Genomic DNA, 17415 nt, shown 5'->3' with positions numbered 1-17415 from the left:
TTGGTTTTATTGATTTTAATCCATTAGTTTTCAACCTGTCCATGTAGTTTTGGGATTTGATGGAGTCATTTACTATATTAGTTATCCTTCATTGTTTCATGTTGTCTTTGCATTTGCAAAACATGCTCTTTCTGACTTCACCTGTCACTGACAAAAATACTTATGTGGGCGAGGCAACAACAGAGCAGCAAGGAACTAGAGGCCCTTCTGTACTTTAACAGTGATTGATTTAATAGTACTCTTTGACTATAATCAGTTAACTAAAATCATACCTATGAAACTGTACACTATTCAGTGTAAATCTCTATGGTATGATAAATCAGAGGAGTGGTTGTTTTTGGTGGTGGTGGTGAGGGGGAATGTAGAGCTCAATAACTGGGAAAGGGCACAAAAGAGCTTTCTGGGGTAACGGAAATGTCTGAATATCTGGATACCATGTGGTTTATATGGGTCCTTCCTTGTCCAAACTACTAAAGCCTTTCATTTAAGATCTGCGTATTGTACTGTATTTAATTTACATCTCAATTATAAAAATAGTATGTAAATCCACTTATTGCTTGCATTACTGGCTGTTAAAAATTAAAGATCAGTTTGGCAAATTAAAATGAAATCTTGAGGTTTGGAATACTGAAATGACTTTGTCAGTATTTGACAGTGATGAAATCCAAAATAAGATGTAGAACTCAACCAGTGTTTTGTTTGAATTGCTTTTTCAATTCATCCTTTGAATAACACTTCTTTAGGGTGTGGGATGGGAAATAATTTTCCTCTAAGCAGTCTACTTGATATTCAGAAAAAGATGGCTAATAACATTACTATACTTTAGTAACATGTTTCTAGTAGGTTTTGCTTTGTTCTGTTTCTTTCTTTTTATAAATGTATTTATTTTTATTTATTTTTGGCTGCGTTGGGTCTTTGCTGCTGTGCGCAGGCTTTCCCTAGTTGCGGTGAGCGGGGGCTACTCTTCATTGCGGTGCGCGGGCTTCTCATCGCAGTGGCTTCTCTTTGTTGTGGAGCACGGGCTCTAGGCGCACGGGCTTCAGTAGTTGTGGCTTGTGGGCTCTAGAGTGCAGAGTCAGTAGTTGTGGTGCATGGGCTTAATTGCTCCGTGGCATGTGAGATCTTCCCAGACCAGGGCTCGAACCCGAGTCCCTTGCATTGGCAGGCGGATTCTTAACCACTGCGCCACCAGGGAAGCCCTGTTCTGTCTCTAAGCTCTTGGAAAGTTGGAATCTGTAAATGGCTTATCAACATACTGTGTTCAACGAGTGTTTATTCAGAATGAAGAAAATTAGGTGTCATATCATCTACTCTGGCCATTGAGTATTCTTTATAAACCATTCCTCTGCAAGACTTATCCTTTTAGAGGTGATATTTTGTGTCAACCATGTCATAGTGTAAGAGGTAATGGGCTATGATTATGTGATGCACCACAGGCTCATTACTAAGGTGGTGACCACTATAGTAGAACATAATGAAACAGAGACGAGCTGTCTTTCATGGGTGTAGTGAAAGCACGCATGTGTCCTCCATTTTTCATTTGGAGGTAATACCTTACAATTATATGGTATTTTTCATTCTTCATGATTTTTTTGCATACATTGTATAATTTTATTCTCACAAGGAATTGGGACCTATTTTATTAGGATTAAGATTCTGAGCATCAGATGGCAAAGTGATTTGAGAAAGATCACAGTAATCTAAATCCTTCACACCATTCAAAGCCTAGCTCAAAATTGTATCTCTTCAGTGAAGCTGCCTTTCACTCTCCTCACCCTAAGATAATTTTCCCAATTAAAATAAATATCCTAAACAATTTTGTATACCGTCTGTGCTATACTATTACTATCTTATTTGCTTTGTATTTGATCTTCAGTTGGGGAGAGGGGAGACATGTTTTCTGTTTTCTTAGCTCTATTATAAACTCTCTACTTCTCTTATGTCCTCCCATCCTCGATATCCCTAATATAAGAGCCAGATGAACACTGGTTACCTAATAAGTAGTTTCTGAACAGGGGCTGCCCTTAAAATTAAATTGTGTCATATAAACATAATGTCACAAGTAGTGTTGGTTCATTATATAATAATAACTGGTTGGATAAGATCACTTGAGAATAATGTGAGCAGATTCATGGTATGATTAATAGTAATTCTATGTTTTCAGTACACAGTTTTAACTAGGATATTTTCTTTCTGCATTTGGTAGGTTTCTGAGTTCTAGTATAAAATCTTTGGAAACTTGGAAGGTGATAGCCTTTAGTGAAGCAACATGGTGTGGGGAAAAGATGCACCTTGACATTAGTTGACCTGAATCTGAGGCTCTGCCACTTTCTGGCTGTGTAAAATGAGATGGGTTCCCCACCTCCCTACCTGCTGTGAACAGTGTATGTGGCCTAGCAAAGTACATGGGATGTGATATGCCCTTGATAAAGTCAGATTCCATGATTTTCCTTATCTCATTGTTATCTATTGTATTAAACATGTTTTTCTTTTTAACAAATACATTTTTAAGTAACATGAAATTATATATGCTTTTAGAAAAAAATTAGAAAATTCAGAAAGTATAAAAGAAAGCAAGCAAAAACTCACCTTGATGAAACTTACCCTTAGTGTAATAATATCTAATTTTTTATGTAAGCCTTATAAAAATTATTATTATTTTTTTGGCTGCATTGGGTCTTTGTTGCTGCACGCAAGCTTTTCTCTAGTTGCGGTGAGTGGGGGCTACTCTTCGTTGCAGTGCATGGGCTTCTCATTGAGGTGGCTTCCCTTGTTGTGGAGCATGGGCTGTAGGCACGTGGGCTTCAGTAGTTGTGATGCATGGGCTCAGTAGTTGTGGCTCCCGGGCTCTAGCGCTCAGGCTCAGTAGTTGTGGCACATGGGCTTAGTTGCCCCACGGCATGTGGGATCTTCCTGGACCAGGGATCGAACCCGTGTTCCCTGTATTGGCAGGAGGATTCTTTTTTTGTTTTTTTTTAAATTAATTAATTAATTTATTTTTGGCTGCATTGGGTCATCGTTGCTGCGCACGGGCTTTCTCTAGTTGCAGCAAGCGGGGACTATGCTTTGTTGCATTGTGCAGGCTTCTCACTGTGGTGGCTTCTCTTGTTGTGGAGCATGGGCTCTAGGCATGCAGGCTTCAGTAGTTGTGGCGCACAGGCTCAGTAGTGGTGGCACGTGGGCTTAGTTGCTCCAGGCATGTGGGATCTTCCTGGAACAGGGATCGAACCTGGGTCCCCTGCATTGGCAGGTGGATTCTTAACCACTGCGCCACCAGGGAAGTCCCTTGGTAGGTGGATTCTTAACCACTGCACCACCAGAGAAGTCCCAAAATTATCATTTTTAATAACTCATTTGTTCATCCAACTTTTTTTTTTATTTGTGCAATAATCTAACAGGCATGTATGGAATGGCTGCTATGTGTCAGGCACTATTCCTGGTGTTGGAGATAAAGCAAAAACTAGGCAGAATCCATGTCTTCATGGAGTTTATGTTCTGTTTTGAGGGAGGATACAATAACCACATAAACAAATATAAAATATGCTGTGAGATAGTGATAATGCCATGACTGAAATGTAAAGCAGCATCCAGAGTGATGGCAATCCTTCTTTTTTTTTTTTTTTTTTTTTAGAAATTCACGTTCTTTTATTTATTTATTTATGACTGTGTTGAGTCTTCGTTTCTGTGTGAGGGCTTTCTCTAGTTGCGGCAAGTGGGGACCACTCTTCATCGTGGTGCGCGGGCCTCTCACCATCACGGCCTCTCTTGTTGCGGAGCACAGGCTCCAGACGCGCAGGCTCAGTAATTGTGGCTCACGGGCCCAGTTGCTCCGTGGCATGTGGGATCTTCCCAGACCAGGGCTCGAACCCGTGTCCCCTGCATTGGCAGGCAGATTCTCAACCACTGCGCCACCAGGGAAGCCCCGGCAATCCTTCTTTAGAGAGGGTGGCCGGAAGAGATCTGAGGAGGGGACATTGAACCAGAAATCAGAAGGGATTTTGAGGGGGTGAGCCAAGTGACCATCTGGGTAAGAGACCTCCAGGCAGAGGAATACCAAATTCCCTCCAGGTCCAGTTCATGGATTAAAAACTCTGTTTGCATGAATGGATAAAGAAGATGTGGTACATATATGCAATGGAATACTACTCACCCATAAAAAAATGAAATAATGCCCTTTGCATCAACATGGATGGACCTAGAGATTATCATACTAAGCGAAGTAAGTCAGAAAGAGAAAGACAAATACCATATGATATCACTTATTTGTAGAATCTAAAATATGACACAAATGAACTTATCTACGAAACAGAAACAGACTCACAGACAGAGAACAGATTTGTGGTTACCAAGGGGAAGGGAGGGTAGGGGAGGGATGGGATTAGTAGATGCAAACTATTATATATACAATGGATAAACAACAAGGTCCTACTGTATAGCACTGGGAACTATATTCAGTATCCTGTAATAAACCATAATGGGAAAGAATATGAAAAAGAATATGTATATTTATGTATAACAGAGTCACTTTGCTGTACACCAGAAACTAACACAACATTGTAAATCAACTATACTTCAATAAAATAAATTAAAAAAATAAAATATCATTGGGAAAAAAAAAAAAAAGAAGTACATCGACTGGATATGTAGTTCTCCAAAATACTGTGATCTGACTTTGAACTGGGAGTGCTGGTTATTTATTGTCTTCTAGGGTGTTAAATCTTGATCTTTCTTTTAGTCCAGGTTGATACCATGTTCCCTATTACTCTGCTTATATCACTAGCTTAACTAAGGTTTTGATCTTGTGTTAATGTTTTTGGGTTTTTTGCATCAGAAAAGTCCTTTTATAACCCAGACCCTAACCACTGGGAGGAAGCACTGCTCCAGAGAATGTTCAAAATAGAAAGAACTGCTCTAGTTCTAGAGAGTGTACGCATTTTCCAGCAAGTGAAAGTTTATAAGGAGCTGCTGAGCAGGGAGGGGAAATAGGAAGACGTCCTGAAACATGTCTTTATGGTTTAACATCATTCTGTTTCAAATGAATTATAATAACAGCAGATACATTTTTCCAAGTCCAACTATAAAAATATGTTTCAGGGAAATAAGAATGGTTTTGGGGTTATCCATTTTTTGGCTTCTATTACTATAAAGCATTGAGAACTGCCTTTGGTAGTCACTAAACAAGAAAATTGCTGTGAACAATTATTCACAGAACTCTTATCAAATATGTCTATTATCTCCTATAAACGTTTAGAAGATTTCAGAAGTGTCTATCTGAAATCTAAACAACTGGAAAATTCAAATTATCATTTTTATTCTTATGTGTTCATAGGAGAAAAGTATTTCTAATAGAAAGAGGTAACAGATAAAGATGACTTTAAATAAAACACTAAGGGAAGTAAGGTAAATTTCAATCAAGTAATATTCTGTTAAATCTCTTATACTGTCTATAAATCCACATAACTCTTAATGATTGTTGAAGCCTATAGTGTGATTACCAGCAGTAAAATGACTTTGGAATAAGGAAAAATTAAATCATGGTCAGCACAGCTTTAGTGTTATGTAAATTCCTTATTGCTTTTCACGTCTCTGGAATTGGTAATGGAAACTTGGCTCACTGGAACCATAATAGAAATAAAGCAGTGAACTCTCAACCCATTCCCAGTCACCATTTCTAGTATGCATTTACTGTACTTGTCTTACTTTTGGGTTTTTCTCTTGAGGGAATTAGGATTAGTAAAGATATCTATACAATCATATGATGAAAGAACCTGGACAGTCTATCTGCTTTTATTTCTAAGCAATTCCTTCCTCTGTACTTTTACCTAACAAAGATGACTCCATTTTTCACACCATTTCAGTATACTTTATACATAAATCCAAATTCTAGTTGCTGAGTTAATATAAAAGACATAGAAAACATGAATTTATCCAGAGGATTTATATTATGATACAGTAGCCCTTTCACTGAAAACTTTTCAGTAGTATTAACTAATTACGGTTGAGAAGGGAAATAGATTTCTTCTTTTGCATTGCTGAAGACCGATCACCTTTGACTTATCTCAGCAGTCTAGAATTAGAAATTTTTCTGTGGAAAAATGGATACCAGGAGCCTTGCACGTCTGTGATTTATGTGGTGTTTGACTTATGTTTTCCAAGCTGTAGTAGTTCATAATTGAAGCACTTCTCATCACCACCAAGCAACTCTAGAAAATGTAGCATCTTTTAATTTGCAAACTCAGAGTTGGCCATATATGGAGATGTTAGGCGAGTTTTGTGGCAACCACGTGCCACAGGCATCTAAGGATGTGGTATCACTGGAATGAACCCTCCCATTTCGTTGACAACATGTGTTATATATTATTATGGTTCTGGCCTCTAGATTTTAATTTCTTGGTGACAAGATCTATATTTGGGGGAAAGAATTGTCTGAGTGAACGTTTTGTATGTAACAATCATTTAGATTAAATGATTATTTTCCATGCAAATCTAAATAAGATGCAGACACTGGGTGCCAAGGATTTTTGTGTGAATCAAGGGTAAGAATAACAGAGAAGCCTGTTCTCTGTTGGTGGTGAGAAAGCATCTCTTGGAGGCTAACACATACACATACTAGAATCCAGGCTCGGATAAATGTACTGGTTGAACACTGATGGCCCAAAACTATTGCCAACAGCCAGATTGTATCCCTGCAATCTGTGGGGGGATTTGGAAATACTCAACTGTTATGATTGTATGAGAACCATAGACAGTGAAGCATTCTGCCGCATTACAGGTTTTTCTGTTAGAAAATGGGGCTGTCTCAAATCCTTTGTCTCAACCCTGTCCAAACTTGGAAATTATCTTTCATGTATTTTTTTCTTCTCCCTTTATTTTGGCTTATGCAAGCAGCAGTGTAATAAAAGTTCCTAGATTCTCAGAATGAAAACCCAAATTAATTTCTGCCTGGAAGGTGCCACTCTAGAAAAAATGTTCCTTCATTGCCTACTCAAAAATGTACTATTTCAGTACCACCCTCTTGTACGTATACTAATTTCATCTATGGATAAGATAATGAATTTTAAAAGGCATTTCACCTTTCACAATGTACAAATAATATTCGTTACCACTGGCTCCATGGTAACTGTGGTCTGCGCATAGGACCGTGAAGATTCTCGTGAGTCATCCTTTACATATTTTCCTTTTCTTTATTTGTTTGCCTTTCAATCCTGTAGGTATTCCCACAGTTTATGCTCTTTGCTTAGAGCTGAGAGTTTTATCTCATCCCATCTTATTTCCATTTCCCTTTCTCTTGGTTTACACCCTGAGACACTGGGAGAAAGGAAAATTCTTTGCCAGATTCTTAGGCCTTTTCTTGAGGCAAAGCTCCACGAACACCCACGAAGCAAAGACCACTGTTCTGAAAGGAAAGTAGACAGTTGTTCTTTCAAACCCTTGTTGCTTATTGTAGGGATTTAGAAGTGAGAAACAATAGTTAAGCTGGAGAGGGTAAATCGTAAGAGTGGCAGGAGGATCCTTTGGTACAACTGCTTGTGGTCAGTGTGAGGAATGAGTGCATGGGCAGTTTTATTGGAGGACAAATTAAATGAGAAGCCAAACTCAAGAGAAGACACAGGAAAGGAGTAACACCTCGTTGAAAATGATCATTTGTCAATAATTTGTTTCCCTAATTATCTCAAACCTAGCTGCTTTTTGTGGATTTTGAATTACAATTTTCTATTCAAATTGATGAAGGAATGGATAAAATGGTGCTTCCTCTCTAGATAAGAGTTTTTCTTAAAATGAAGCTGTAAAAATCCTCCTCCCAAGCTCTTTTCACAAGCATTACGAAAAAGCAAAGCTAAAAAGTCCTTGGTTTGAGGGTAGGGTTAGGACACTAATTTATATGTTTTCATGTGTCTTTGTATCCTCACTTGCAACGCCCTTTATCGTAGAGATTGATAACCTTTCTTCCTCATTATTGTGAGAGTTAGTGCCTATTGGTGCGGTAGTTGGTAGGACTTACTGTGCTCCAGAAGGACCTGACTTGGATATTGTTAGAGCTACCAACAACTCACCTGCAGTGTGTCCTTTGAAAGCACTTTCTGAGAAAAGTAAACTTTCAATTCTAAAATCTGTCATTTTGAAATGTGTCTGCACTATTTTAACTTTATCTGCAAGGAAATAGCTGGAGCGAGGCTGATGCTATTCATTCCCATCCTTAGTACTCTTCCTGCCACATTTTCAGTCTGGTTGTGGCCAACTGGATATAACAGCTGTCTCCCGAGGTGGCGTGTGTGTTGACTTGAGGACTTTTCTCGTGCCAGGAAACAATGTCATGAGAACCATCCATGGGGTGGGAGAACTGATGACCCAGATGGTGCTCAGCAGAGGTTCCGTCTTCCCCATGAGTGTGCCTGACATCCAGCCCAGCCTGCATCCCAGCAAGCAGGGGGGCCCCGCCGAGCACGAGGATGTCACTGTCATGGACACCAAGCTGAAGATTATTGAGATTTTACAGGTACAGGGCCTAATGGAAGGGAAGTGACAGACACCTAACTGGGCCTATTATTGGTTAAACTTCTTACACGTTTTGTTCCAGATCATTGTGTACATATTCTGAAATGGTATTGATCTAATTTTATTTCTTTTACGTTAATGATAAGCCTGGTAAGAAATCTCACACTGACACTATTTAACATATTAAGTACATGTGTGAATTCTCACTAAATATAATGTATTAATGATGATACCTAACAAATGTGGAGTGCTTTGAGGTTGACAATAACTTCTTTCATATGTATTTTCTCATTTAGCATTGACCCTGATTAAATTTTACCTTTATTTAAGAAGGATTTCAGAGTAGGCAAAGTTAAGATTGAATTCCAACTGTTTTTCTATTTTTAATTGAATTGGACATATGATTCTACGTATACAGATTTATCGTAGTAAGAAACTCAAAATTTTATTTTTATTTACAAAAATGTTAATTGTTTTTAATATTTTATGTAAGTGACTATCTCTCTTGATGATTTTGTTTTCAAGAGGCTAGGAATGATATATATATTTTAAAATTAACCTAGTCTAATATCTATCTCTGTGAATTTAAAGGGGGCAAATTACTATTTCATGACCAGTGGTTTAGTGGATAAATTCCCCATTACTGTAGCTATGAATTCTTAGCATTTTTTTTTTAAGTTTGGAAAGTAGTTTTATGATCCCTTAATTATAGCATTTATTCCAGATTCGAAGAATGGAGCCTGGAGTTTTTGAGGATCTATTAAAATTCTGGAAACAGTTTACTAAGTCTTTCATCATAATTTAATGTAGACTGAGCTACCAGAAGTGGGTTAGTAGTCCTGGAAGGGTCTGTACACTTTTATTTAAAGCAATTAGATTTATAATCATAAAAGATTTCACAGTTCCTCCAGGAATTCCAAAGACTGAATCCCGAGAAATATTGGCAGCCCTCCCAACCCTGCATTCATGACCCTGAGAAATCACTCAGTTGTCCTGTTCTTAACCTGCGGAAGGTGTTGAGCACCTGACCTGTGGGTAATGGGCCTCCGGCTTAGCGCCCTCCTCACGGGAGAGCCTCTGAAATACATGTCCTCATTTTAGCCCAGTGACGGTTCAGAAAAGCAGCATTTACAAAACAGTCCCTAACAGCTAAAAAACGATGAGATGGAGATACTATGGCAGGGCAGGCTAGGGCTGACTCGCTTTTGCTGCCTCTTTTGGGTTCTTTATGTATTTCTTGTTGAACCTCTGTTCTCGCTCTGATTTTTGTGCCTCCATGTCTGAGTCTGATGCGCTGTGTCTGTTCCCATGTGCTGCTCTTGAATGTTTCTTTCTTAGAACTTCCCTTCAAGAATTTCTTTGTAGCCACATTCCTTAAGCAAGTCTCCTGCTTTCTGCCACCTCGTCCTCCTTCCAGGCTCTTCCTTTCTTTCCCCCACCATTTCTTGTATTTTTTTTAGTCTTTTTATTTCTCTCTTATTTTCTCCCTCTATCTGTTTCAGCTCTCTCTCACTCTCTTTCTCTGCCTTTCTTTTTATTCTTCCCTCCCCCCTTCCCTTCTACCTTCCATTCTTTTTCATAATTAAATATAGTAGAGGATGAAAGTTTGAATTTTGGCTCTATTTATAAAATATAATTCATTGAACACTAATCTTCAACTAAAAGCTAATAAATGTTTCATTAATTCATGTTTTAATAATTTGTTCTTTACGTAAGTTTGTTTAAAAAACACCCTTCTTTTTATGCACCCACAGTCTAGCTTCTGCTCCCACCCTCTGCTCAGCGCTGCCAAATCCACTGGCTCTTTCTCAGCCCTCTTCTCCCACAATCTGTCTCCTGCTTTGAAAATCCCCATATTAACTGGAATCAGTTCAGCCAATATGTGTTACAGCGCTCACTGCATGTTAATAAAAGAGTCTGTCTGGTGTTTACTTTTCCTTCTGGATTATATGCTCTTCAAAGGCAGGTTTTATATATCCTTGGTACCTTTTCTGTACCCTTGGCAGCTTCCTCAGTACCTGGCTCAACAAGTTTATTGAACTTGATGGAACATAGCTAACATAGAGCATGGTTGCTGCCCAAGGTCTAGCAGAGGAGGAGAAGGGGGAAAGGGAGAGGGAGAGAGAGAGCGAGAGAGAGGGAGGTTGATTCAACTTTGGACCCGTAGGTGTAAATAATGTGTTGGCTGAGCAACGAGGAGAAGAATTGATTCGGACTGGGGAACTAGGGAAAGCTTCATTTCAAAAGGGATTTAAATAGGACCTTGGAGGATATCTCAAAAGCTGGTTATTATGGGGTGGAGGAGAAGAATATTCAAGGTAAAGTGAACAATGGAAATGAATGTGAGGAGGCAAGAGAGAAACTGCAGGCATTCCAGCCTGTGCTGTCAGGACTGAGAAGAGTGGAAGAGAGAGTGAGAGAAAGGGGGCAGCAGGAGGGGAGCGCGGGGGGGTGGTTCTGATACGACAGTGGCGTAGATAGTGAGAGCTAGGGTGAGATGGTACCACCAAATACCAAGTTTTCTCGAAACTTGCCTGACCATTACTGTTTGCTGGAACAATGAGAGTCTCTTAAGAGAGTGTAAGGGACACAGATAATAATTATACTGGGAGCGAAGGCCTACCCAGTCCTCTCCCAGGCAAACTGGGATGGAAGGTCACCCTGTGTAAGTACAGCTCTCTGTTGTTTCCCGTCTCCACTCATGTCGGTGGCACATACTTTTTCCTTCTCTGATCTCCACTGCATTCTATACCACGTGAGGTAGCCCTCCTTAATTTCCTAATTATTTTAACAATGCTGTATCTTGTTTTCCCAACTCAATCACTGGCATCTTGAGGACCCTGGGCTTCAGGCATGTGCATTCTTCTCAGTGCCGAGCACAGACAGGAACCTTATTGACACTTAGTTTGTCAGTACATCCATTAAGGACAACAAGGACAAAAACACAGACCCAAGGAAACACAGGCACTAAGGAGGCACATCCCTGGTATATTAGATGCTATTACTTAAGCTGTCCTTTTGTAGCCTAGATCCAGGATTCATTGTGGTGTAGCCAGAATCCACACTATTGCAGCTGAAATCTCGCCTTTCTGTGCCTGAATGAGGGTCACAGCTCCAGTACTTTCCTTGCAGAGCCGGTTAAAAGCTCTGCAAAGTGCTTGGGAAATTATGTCATCATTACCTCTTCATCCAGACCCAGGAGATACCTCTACTTGGAATATTCTGAGAGTAATCATGGAGAGTCAGGTTTTCTTCTTTCCAAAAACTGTTCAGGGATTTTACTGACACTGGCTAATGGAAATGCATCACTTTTCTTAGTGTTATGACTGATTATCATGTAGGCAACAGAAGTGATAAGAGTTTACCAATGAAGTTTCTAACCAGTTCATGTGACATGTTGATAGTAATGTGGCTCTTGGTGTCCTGTAATGAATTTTTAAACACCATGCTGATGAAAGAAGCTTATGTTGTTTTTAATGTTTCTTGTAGTTTATCCTGAGTGTCAGACTGGATTATAGGATCTCATATATGCTGTCAATATATAAGAAGGAATTTGGGGAGAACAATGGAAATGCGGAAACGTCCACCAATGGCTCTCCCGATACATTGCTGCCATCAGGTATCTCCTCTGTGACAATATTTCCTCTTTGGATGGTGTTTTCCTGAGAACTTGGAAGTTCCTTTTATGTTTTAAAACAAGAAGTATTCCTATGAGACAAAAATGTCAAAATACTCTCCACCAATAAAATGAAGGCACTGAGACAGAAATGAAATAACTTGCCTAGAATGGCAGCGAGGATGTTTGCTGCTACTGGTGCTCAGTCCTTTGAGTGCAGTATTTCTGGTAAACTTCACAACTCTGTGAGGTCGAGGTACTGTGATTTTTTTGTTTTGTTGTTTTAACATCTTTGTTGGAGTATATTTGCTTTACAATGGTGTGTTAGTTTCTGCTTTAAAACAAAGTGAATCAGCTATACACATACATATATCCCCATATCTCTTCCCTCTTGCGCCTCCCTCCCTCCCTCCCTATCCTACCCCTCTAGGTGGTCACAAAGCACTGAGCTGTTCTCCCTTTGCTATGTAGCTGCTTCCCACTAGCTATTGGTTTTACATTTGGTAGTGTATATATGTCCATGCGACTCTCTCACTTTGTCCCAGCTTACCCTTCCCCTGCCCCGTGTCCTCAAGTCCATTCTCTAGTAGGTCTGCGTCTTTATTCCCATCCTGCCCCTAGGTTCTTCATGACCATTTTTTTTTTTAGATTCCATATATATGTGTTAGCATACAGTATTTGTTTTTCTCTTTCTGACTTAACTTCACTCTGTATGACAGACTCTAGGTCCATCCACCTCCCTACAAATAGCTCAATTTCATTTCTTTTTATGGCTGAGTAATATTATTCCATTTGTATATATGTGCCACATCTTCTTTATCCATTCATCTGTCAATGGACACTTGGGTTGCTTCCATGTCCTGGCTATTATAAGTAGAGCTGTAATGAACACTGTGGTACATGATGCTTTTTGAATTATGCTTTTCTCAGGGTATATGCCCAGTAGTGGGATTGCTGGGTCGTATGGTAGTTCTATTTTTAGTTTTTAAGGAACCTCCATACTGTTCTCCATAGTGGCTGTATCAATTTACATTCCCACCAACAGTGCAAGAGGGTTCCCTTTTCTCCACACCCTCTCCAGCATTTATTGTTTGTAGATTTTTTGATGATGGCCATTCTGACTGGTGTGAGATGATATCTCATTGTAGTTTTGATTTGCATTTCTCTAATGATTAATGATGTTGAGCATTCTTTCCTGTGTTTGTTGGCAACCTGTATATCTTCATTGGAGAAATGTCTATTTAGGTCTTCTGCCCATTTTTGGATTGGGTTGTTTGTTTTTTTGATATTGAGCTGCATGGGCTGCTTGTACATTTTGGAGATTAATCCTTTGTCAGTGGCTTCATTTGCAAATATTTTCTCCCATTCTGAGGGTTGTCTTTTGGTCTTGTTTATGGTTTCCTTTGCTGTGCAAAAGCTTTTAAGTTTCATTAGGTCCCATTTTTTAATTTTTGTTTGTATTTCCATTTCTCTAGGAGGTTGGTCAAAAAGGATCTTGCTGTGATTATGTCATAGAGTGTTCTGCCTATGTTTTCCTCTAAGAGTTCGATAGTGTCTGGCCTTACATTTAGGTCTGTAATCCATTTTGAGTTTATTTTTGTGTATGGTGTTAGGGAGTGTTCTAATTTCCTTCTTTTACATGTAGCTGTCCAGTTTTCCCAGCACCACTTATTGAAGAGACTGTCTTTTCTCCATTGTATATTTTTGCCTCCTTTATCAAAGATAAGCTGACCATATGTGCGTGGGTTTATCTCTGGGCTTTCTATACTGTTCCATTGATCTATATTTCTGTTTTTGTGCCAGTACCATACTGTCTTGATTACTGTAGCTTTGTAGTATAGTCTGAAGTCAGGGAGCCTGATTCCTCCAGCTCCGTTTTTCTTTCTCAAGATTGCTTTGGCTGTTCAGAGTCTTTTGTGTTTCCATACAAATTGTGAAATTTTTTGTTCTCGTTCTGTGAAAAATGCCAGTTTGATAGGGATTGCATTGAATCTGTAGATTGCTTTGGGTAGTATAGTCGTTTTCACAATGTTGATTCTTCCAATCCAAGAATGTGGTATATCTCTCCATCTGTTGGTGTCATCTTTAATTTCTTTCATCAGTGTCTTAAAGTTTTCTGCATACAGATCTTTTGTCTCCTTAGGTAGGTTTATTCCTAGGTTTTTCTTCTTTTTGTTGCAATGGTAGATGGGAGTGTTTCCTTAATTTCTCTTTCAGATTTTTCATCATTAGTGTATAGGAATGCAAGAGATTTCTGTGCATTAATTTTGTATCCTACTACTTTACCAAATTCATTGATTAGCTCTAGTAGTTTTCTGGTAGCATCTTTAGGATTCTCTATGTGTAGTATCATGTCATCTGCGAACAGTGACAGCTTTTCTTCTTCTTTTCCGATTTGGATTCCTTTTATTTCTTTTTCTTCTCTGATTGCTGTGGCTAGGACTTCCAAAGCTATGTTGAATAACAGTGGTGAGAGTGGGCAACCGTGTCTTGTTCCTGATCTTAGTGGAAATGGTTTCAGTTTTTCACCATTGAGAACGATGTTGGCTGTGGGTTTGTCATATATGGCCTTTATTTTGTTGAGGTAAGTTCCCTCTATGCCTACTTTCTGGAGGGTTTTTATCGTAAATGTGTGTTGAATATTGTCGAAAGCTTTTTCTGCATCTATTGAGATGATCATATGGTTTTTCTCCTTCAATTTGTTAATATGGTGTATCACATTGATTGATTTGCATATACTGAAGAATCCTTGCATCCCTGTGATAAACCCCACTTGATCATGGTGCATGAACCTTTTAATGGGCTGTTGGATTCTGTTTGCTAGTATTTTGTTGAGGATTTTTGCATCTATGTTCATCAGTGATATTGGCCTGTAGTTTTCTTTCTTTGTGATAGCTTTGTCTGGTTTTGGTATCAGGGTGATGGTGGCCTCGTAGAATGAGTTTGGGAGTGTTCCTTCCTCTGCTATATTTTGGAAGAGTTTGAGAAGGATAGGTGTTAGCTCTTCTCTAAATGTTTGATAGAATTCACCTGTGAAGCCATTTGGTCCTGGGCTTTTGTTTGTTGGAAGATTTTTAATTACAGTCTCAATTTCAGTGCTTTTGATTGGTCTGTTTATGTTTTCTCTTTCTTCCTGGTTCAGTCTTGGAAGGTTGTGCTTTTCTAAGAATTTGTCCATTTTTCCAGGTTGTCCATTTTATTGGCATATAGTTGCTTGTAGTAATCTCTCATGATCCTTTGTATTTCTGCAGTGTCAGTTGTTACATCTCCTTTTTCATTTCTAATTCTATTGATTTGAGTCTTCTCCCTTTTTTTCTTGATGAGTCTGGCTAATGGTTTATCAATTTTGTTTATTGTCTCAAAGAACCAGCTTTTAGTTTCAGAGTCTGAATCTTTTACGCATTATGCTCTTTTGGTGAAAATCCAAGGTTTTTTTTTTTTTTTTTTTTGACTTGGATCAGAGAGCAGTGTGAAATGCAGCTATCAGGAGGAAAGGTATTTTGTAGGAATCACCCCACTCAAGAACAAAGACATGGCATTTCCCACAATGGTCTGGATGTGGGTGTTGGTTTTATTGTGTGTGTGTATGCATGTGTTCGTTCTTTATTACCTTGCATGGTCATAAATTGGTACTATATTTCAGTTTTTCATATTTAAAATATGTAAGAATGAAGCCACTCTATTTATGAGTGTGGGAGCATAATGACATAAGAGCACAAAATTTATTGTAAAAATTTTGTGACTCTAGAAAGTACCTTGTGAAACCTAAGATATATTAAATTACCATTTTTCTGGATAGATCAGGCCAGTCATGGCAAGTTGGAAACTATGTTGTATTGAAGAATTAGCCAGTTAACAGAATTCTTTTGCTGGGGCAGGATTTGTACACAGATATGAAACTTTCTTTTAAACCACAACCACTGTGACAACATCAGGAAGCCTCCTCTTCTTTGTGCATCAATCGATTTGATAGGAATGAGTCAATGATTATAAGTGTGTAGTTAATGTAGATGCTCAACCAAATGTCCTGCTGTCCGACTCATCGGTACCATCCAAAGGCAGCATGCCTCTACGGAAGGGGTTAAGCTGTCCTCAGCTAGAAGTCTCCCTGGAACATTTGCAACAGTGTTGGTTTTATGCTTCCCAGAATTGTAGAACTCCAAAGGGCTATTTCCAGGAATGTTAGGGCAGAACCAGAAAGTCTTGCTGGCAGTTGCATTGACACTAGCATAAGAATTATTGGCTCTCAGAAGCCAGACTTCTGGAAACAGGAGCTCTAAATGTCAGTAAAAGTGTGGGAGGGAAAGTCTAGGGGCATCCCCAGAAAACCAGTTCTCTCTGATTTACTTGATCTCTTAAATTGGTTGTATTCATTAGAGGTAACTTTCTGGGAAGAATTCTTTTTCCCTTTTTATGTCTTGCTCTGTTTTCTTTTCATACTTTTGGAGATGAGAAATAAATTGTATACTTATCATAGATATTTTCAAAATGTTATTGTTGGGGATGAGTGAGGAATCATGATTGGTTCACATAAAAAAAAAAAAAAAATCAAATACCCTGTCCCAGAAGAAGAAGGGACGGATTTATAGAAGTAAGCTTAGGTTAAAAGATCATGTTGTTTGGAAGTACCATGTAGTAACAAGGTTCCTTATAGGTATACTGTGATTCTTTAAAAAAATATTATCCTTCCATGTCATTACCCATTTAAATTAAATGTGTGTATATAGGTGTGTGTGTAGTTGATGTATATATATATATATATATATACACATACATATATATATATATATATATATATATACACACACACATACATACTTATATAGATGAGGAAACTTTGTAAATGGTTCTTTCTGATCTTTTAAATGTATCTTTGACTATAACAATATGTATTTTAAAATGTAAACTTCAATTTAAAATATTGACTGATAAGAGGAACTGTATTGTGACTTTTTAAAGTGTTAATTGACATTTGGTGGCATAAAGAAATTAAGACAAAAATATTTTTAGGTAAGCTAATATTATTATAAATATTGGGACTCCTAATTATAAAAAGATAAAGAATGGATTTTACCATTTGTCTTTGCAGCTATTGTTCCTGACATAGATGAAATTGCAGCTCAGGCAGAAACTATGTTTGCTGGAAGGTACAGTAACATTTATGTATCTTTATCTTGTGAATAAGATTTTACTTAGAATTTTATTGACACTTTATTGTTCACTTCCCTATATCTATTTAATTTTAGATCCTTTATCGTTGCCAACATAATTTCTGCCAGAAATGAAACTGCTAATTTACTGTA

General features: G+C 38.4%; 1 protein-coding gene across 4 annotated transcripts in view; it reads left to right on the top strand.

Annotated features, from left to right (window-relative positions):
- ITPR2 (inositol 1,4,5-trisphosphate receptor type 2) overlaps positions 1-17415 on the top strand; it is a 519313-nt gene that overhangs the window by 196648 nt on the left and 305250 nt on the right. For all 4 annotated transcript variants that reach the window (XM_082352042.1, XM_082352040.1, XM_082352041.1 and 1 more), the window contains 3 exons: positions 8304-8497; positions 11986-12115; positions 17202-17259. In XM_082352042.1, the coding sequence (XP_082208168.1) occupies positions 8304-8497; positions 11986-12115; positions 17202-17259 (382 nt within the window). The remainder of the gene's footprint in view (positions 1-8303; positions 8498-11985; positions 12116-17201; positions 17260-17415) is intronic.

The sequence above is a fragment of the Balaenoptera borealis genome (assembly GCF_965194805.1).
Source record: "Balaenoptera borealis genome assembly, chromosome: 13".
Lineage (NCBI taxonomy): Eukaryota > Metazoa > Chordata > Mammalia > Artiodactyla > Balaenopteridae > Balaenoptera > Balaenoptera borealis.
Note: the sequence above shows the minus strand (reverse complement) of the source record. Positions and strands in the feature narration are given on the sequence as shown.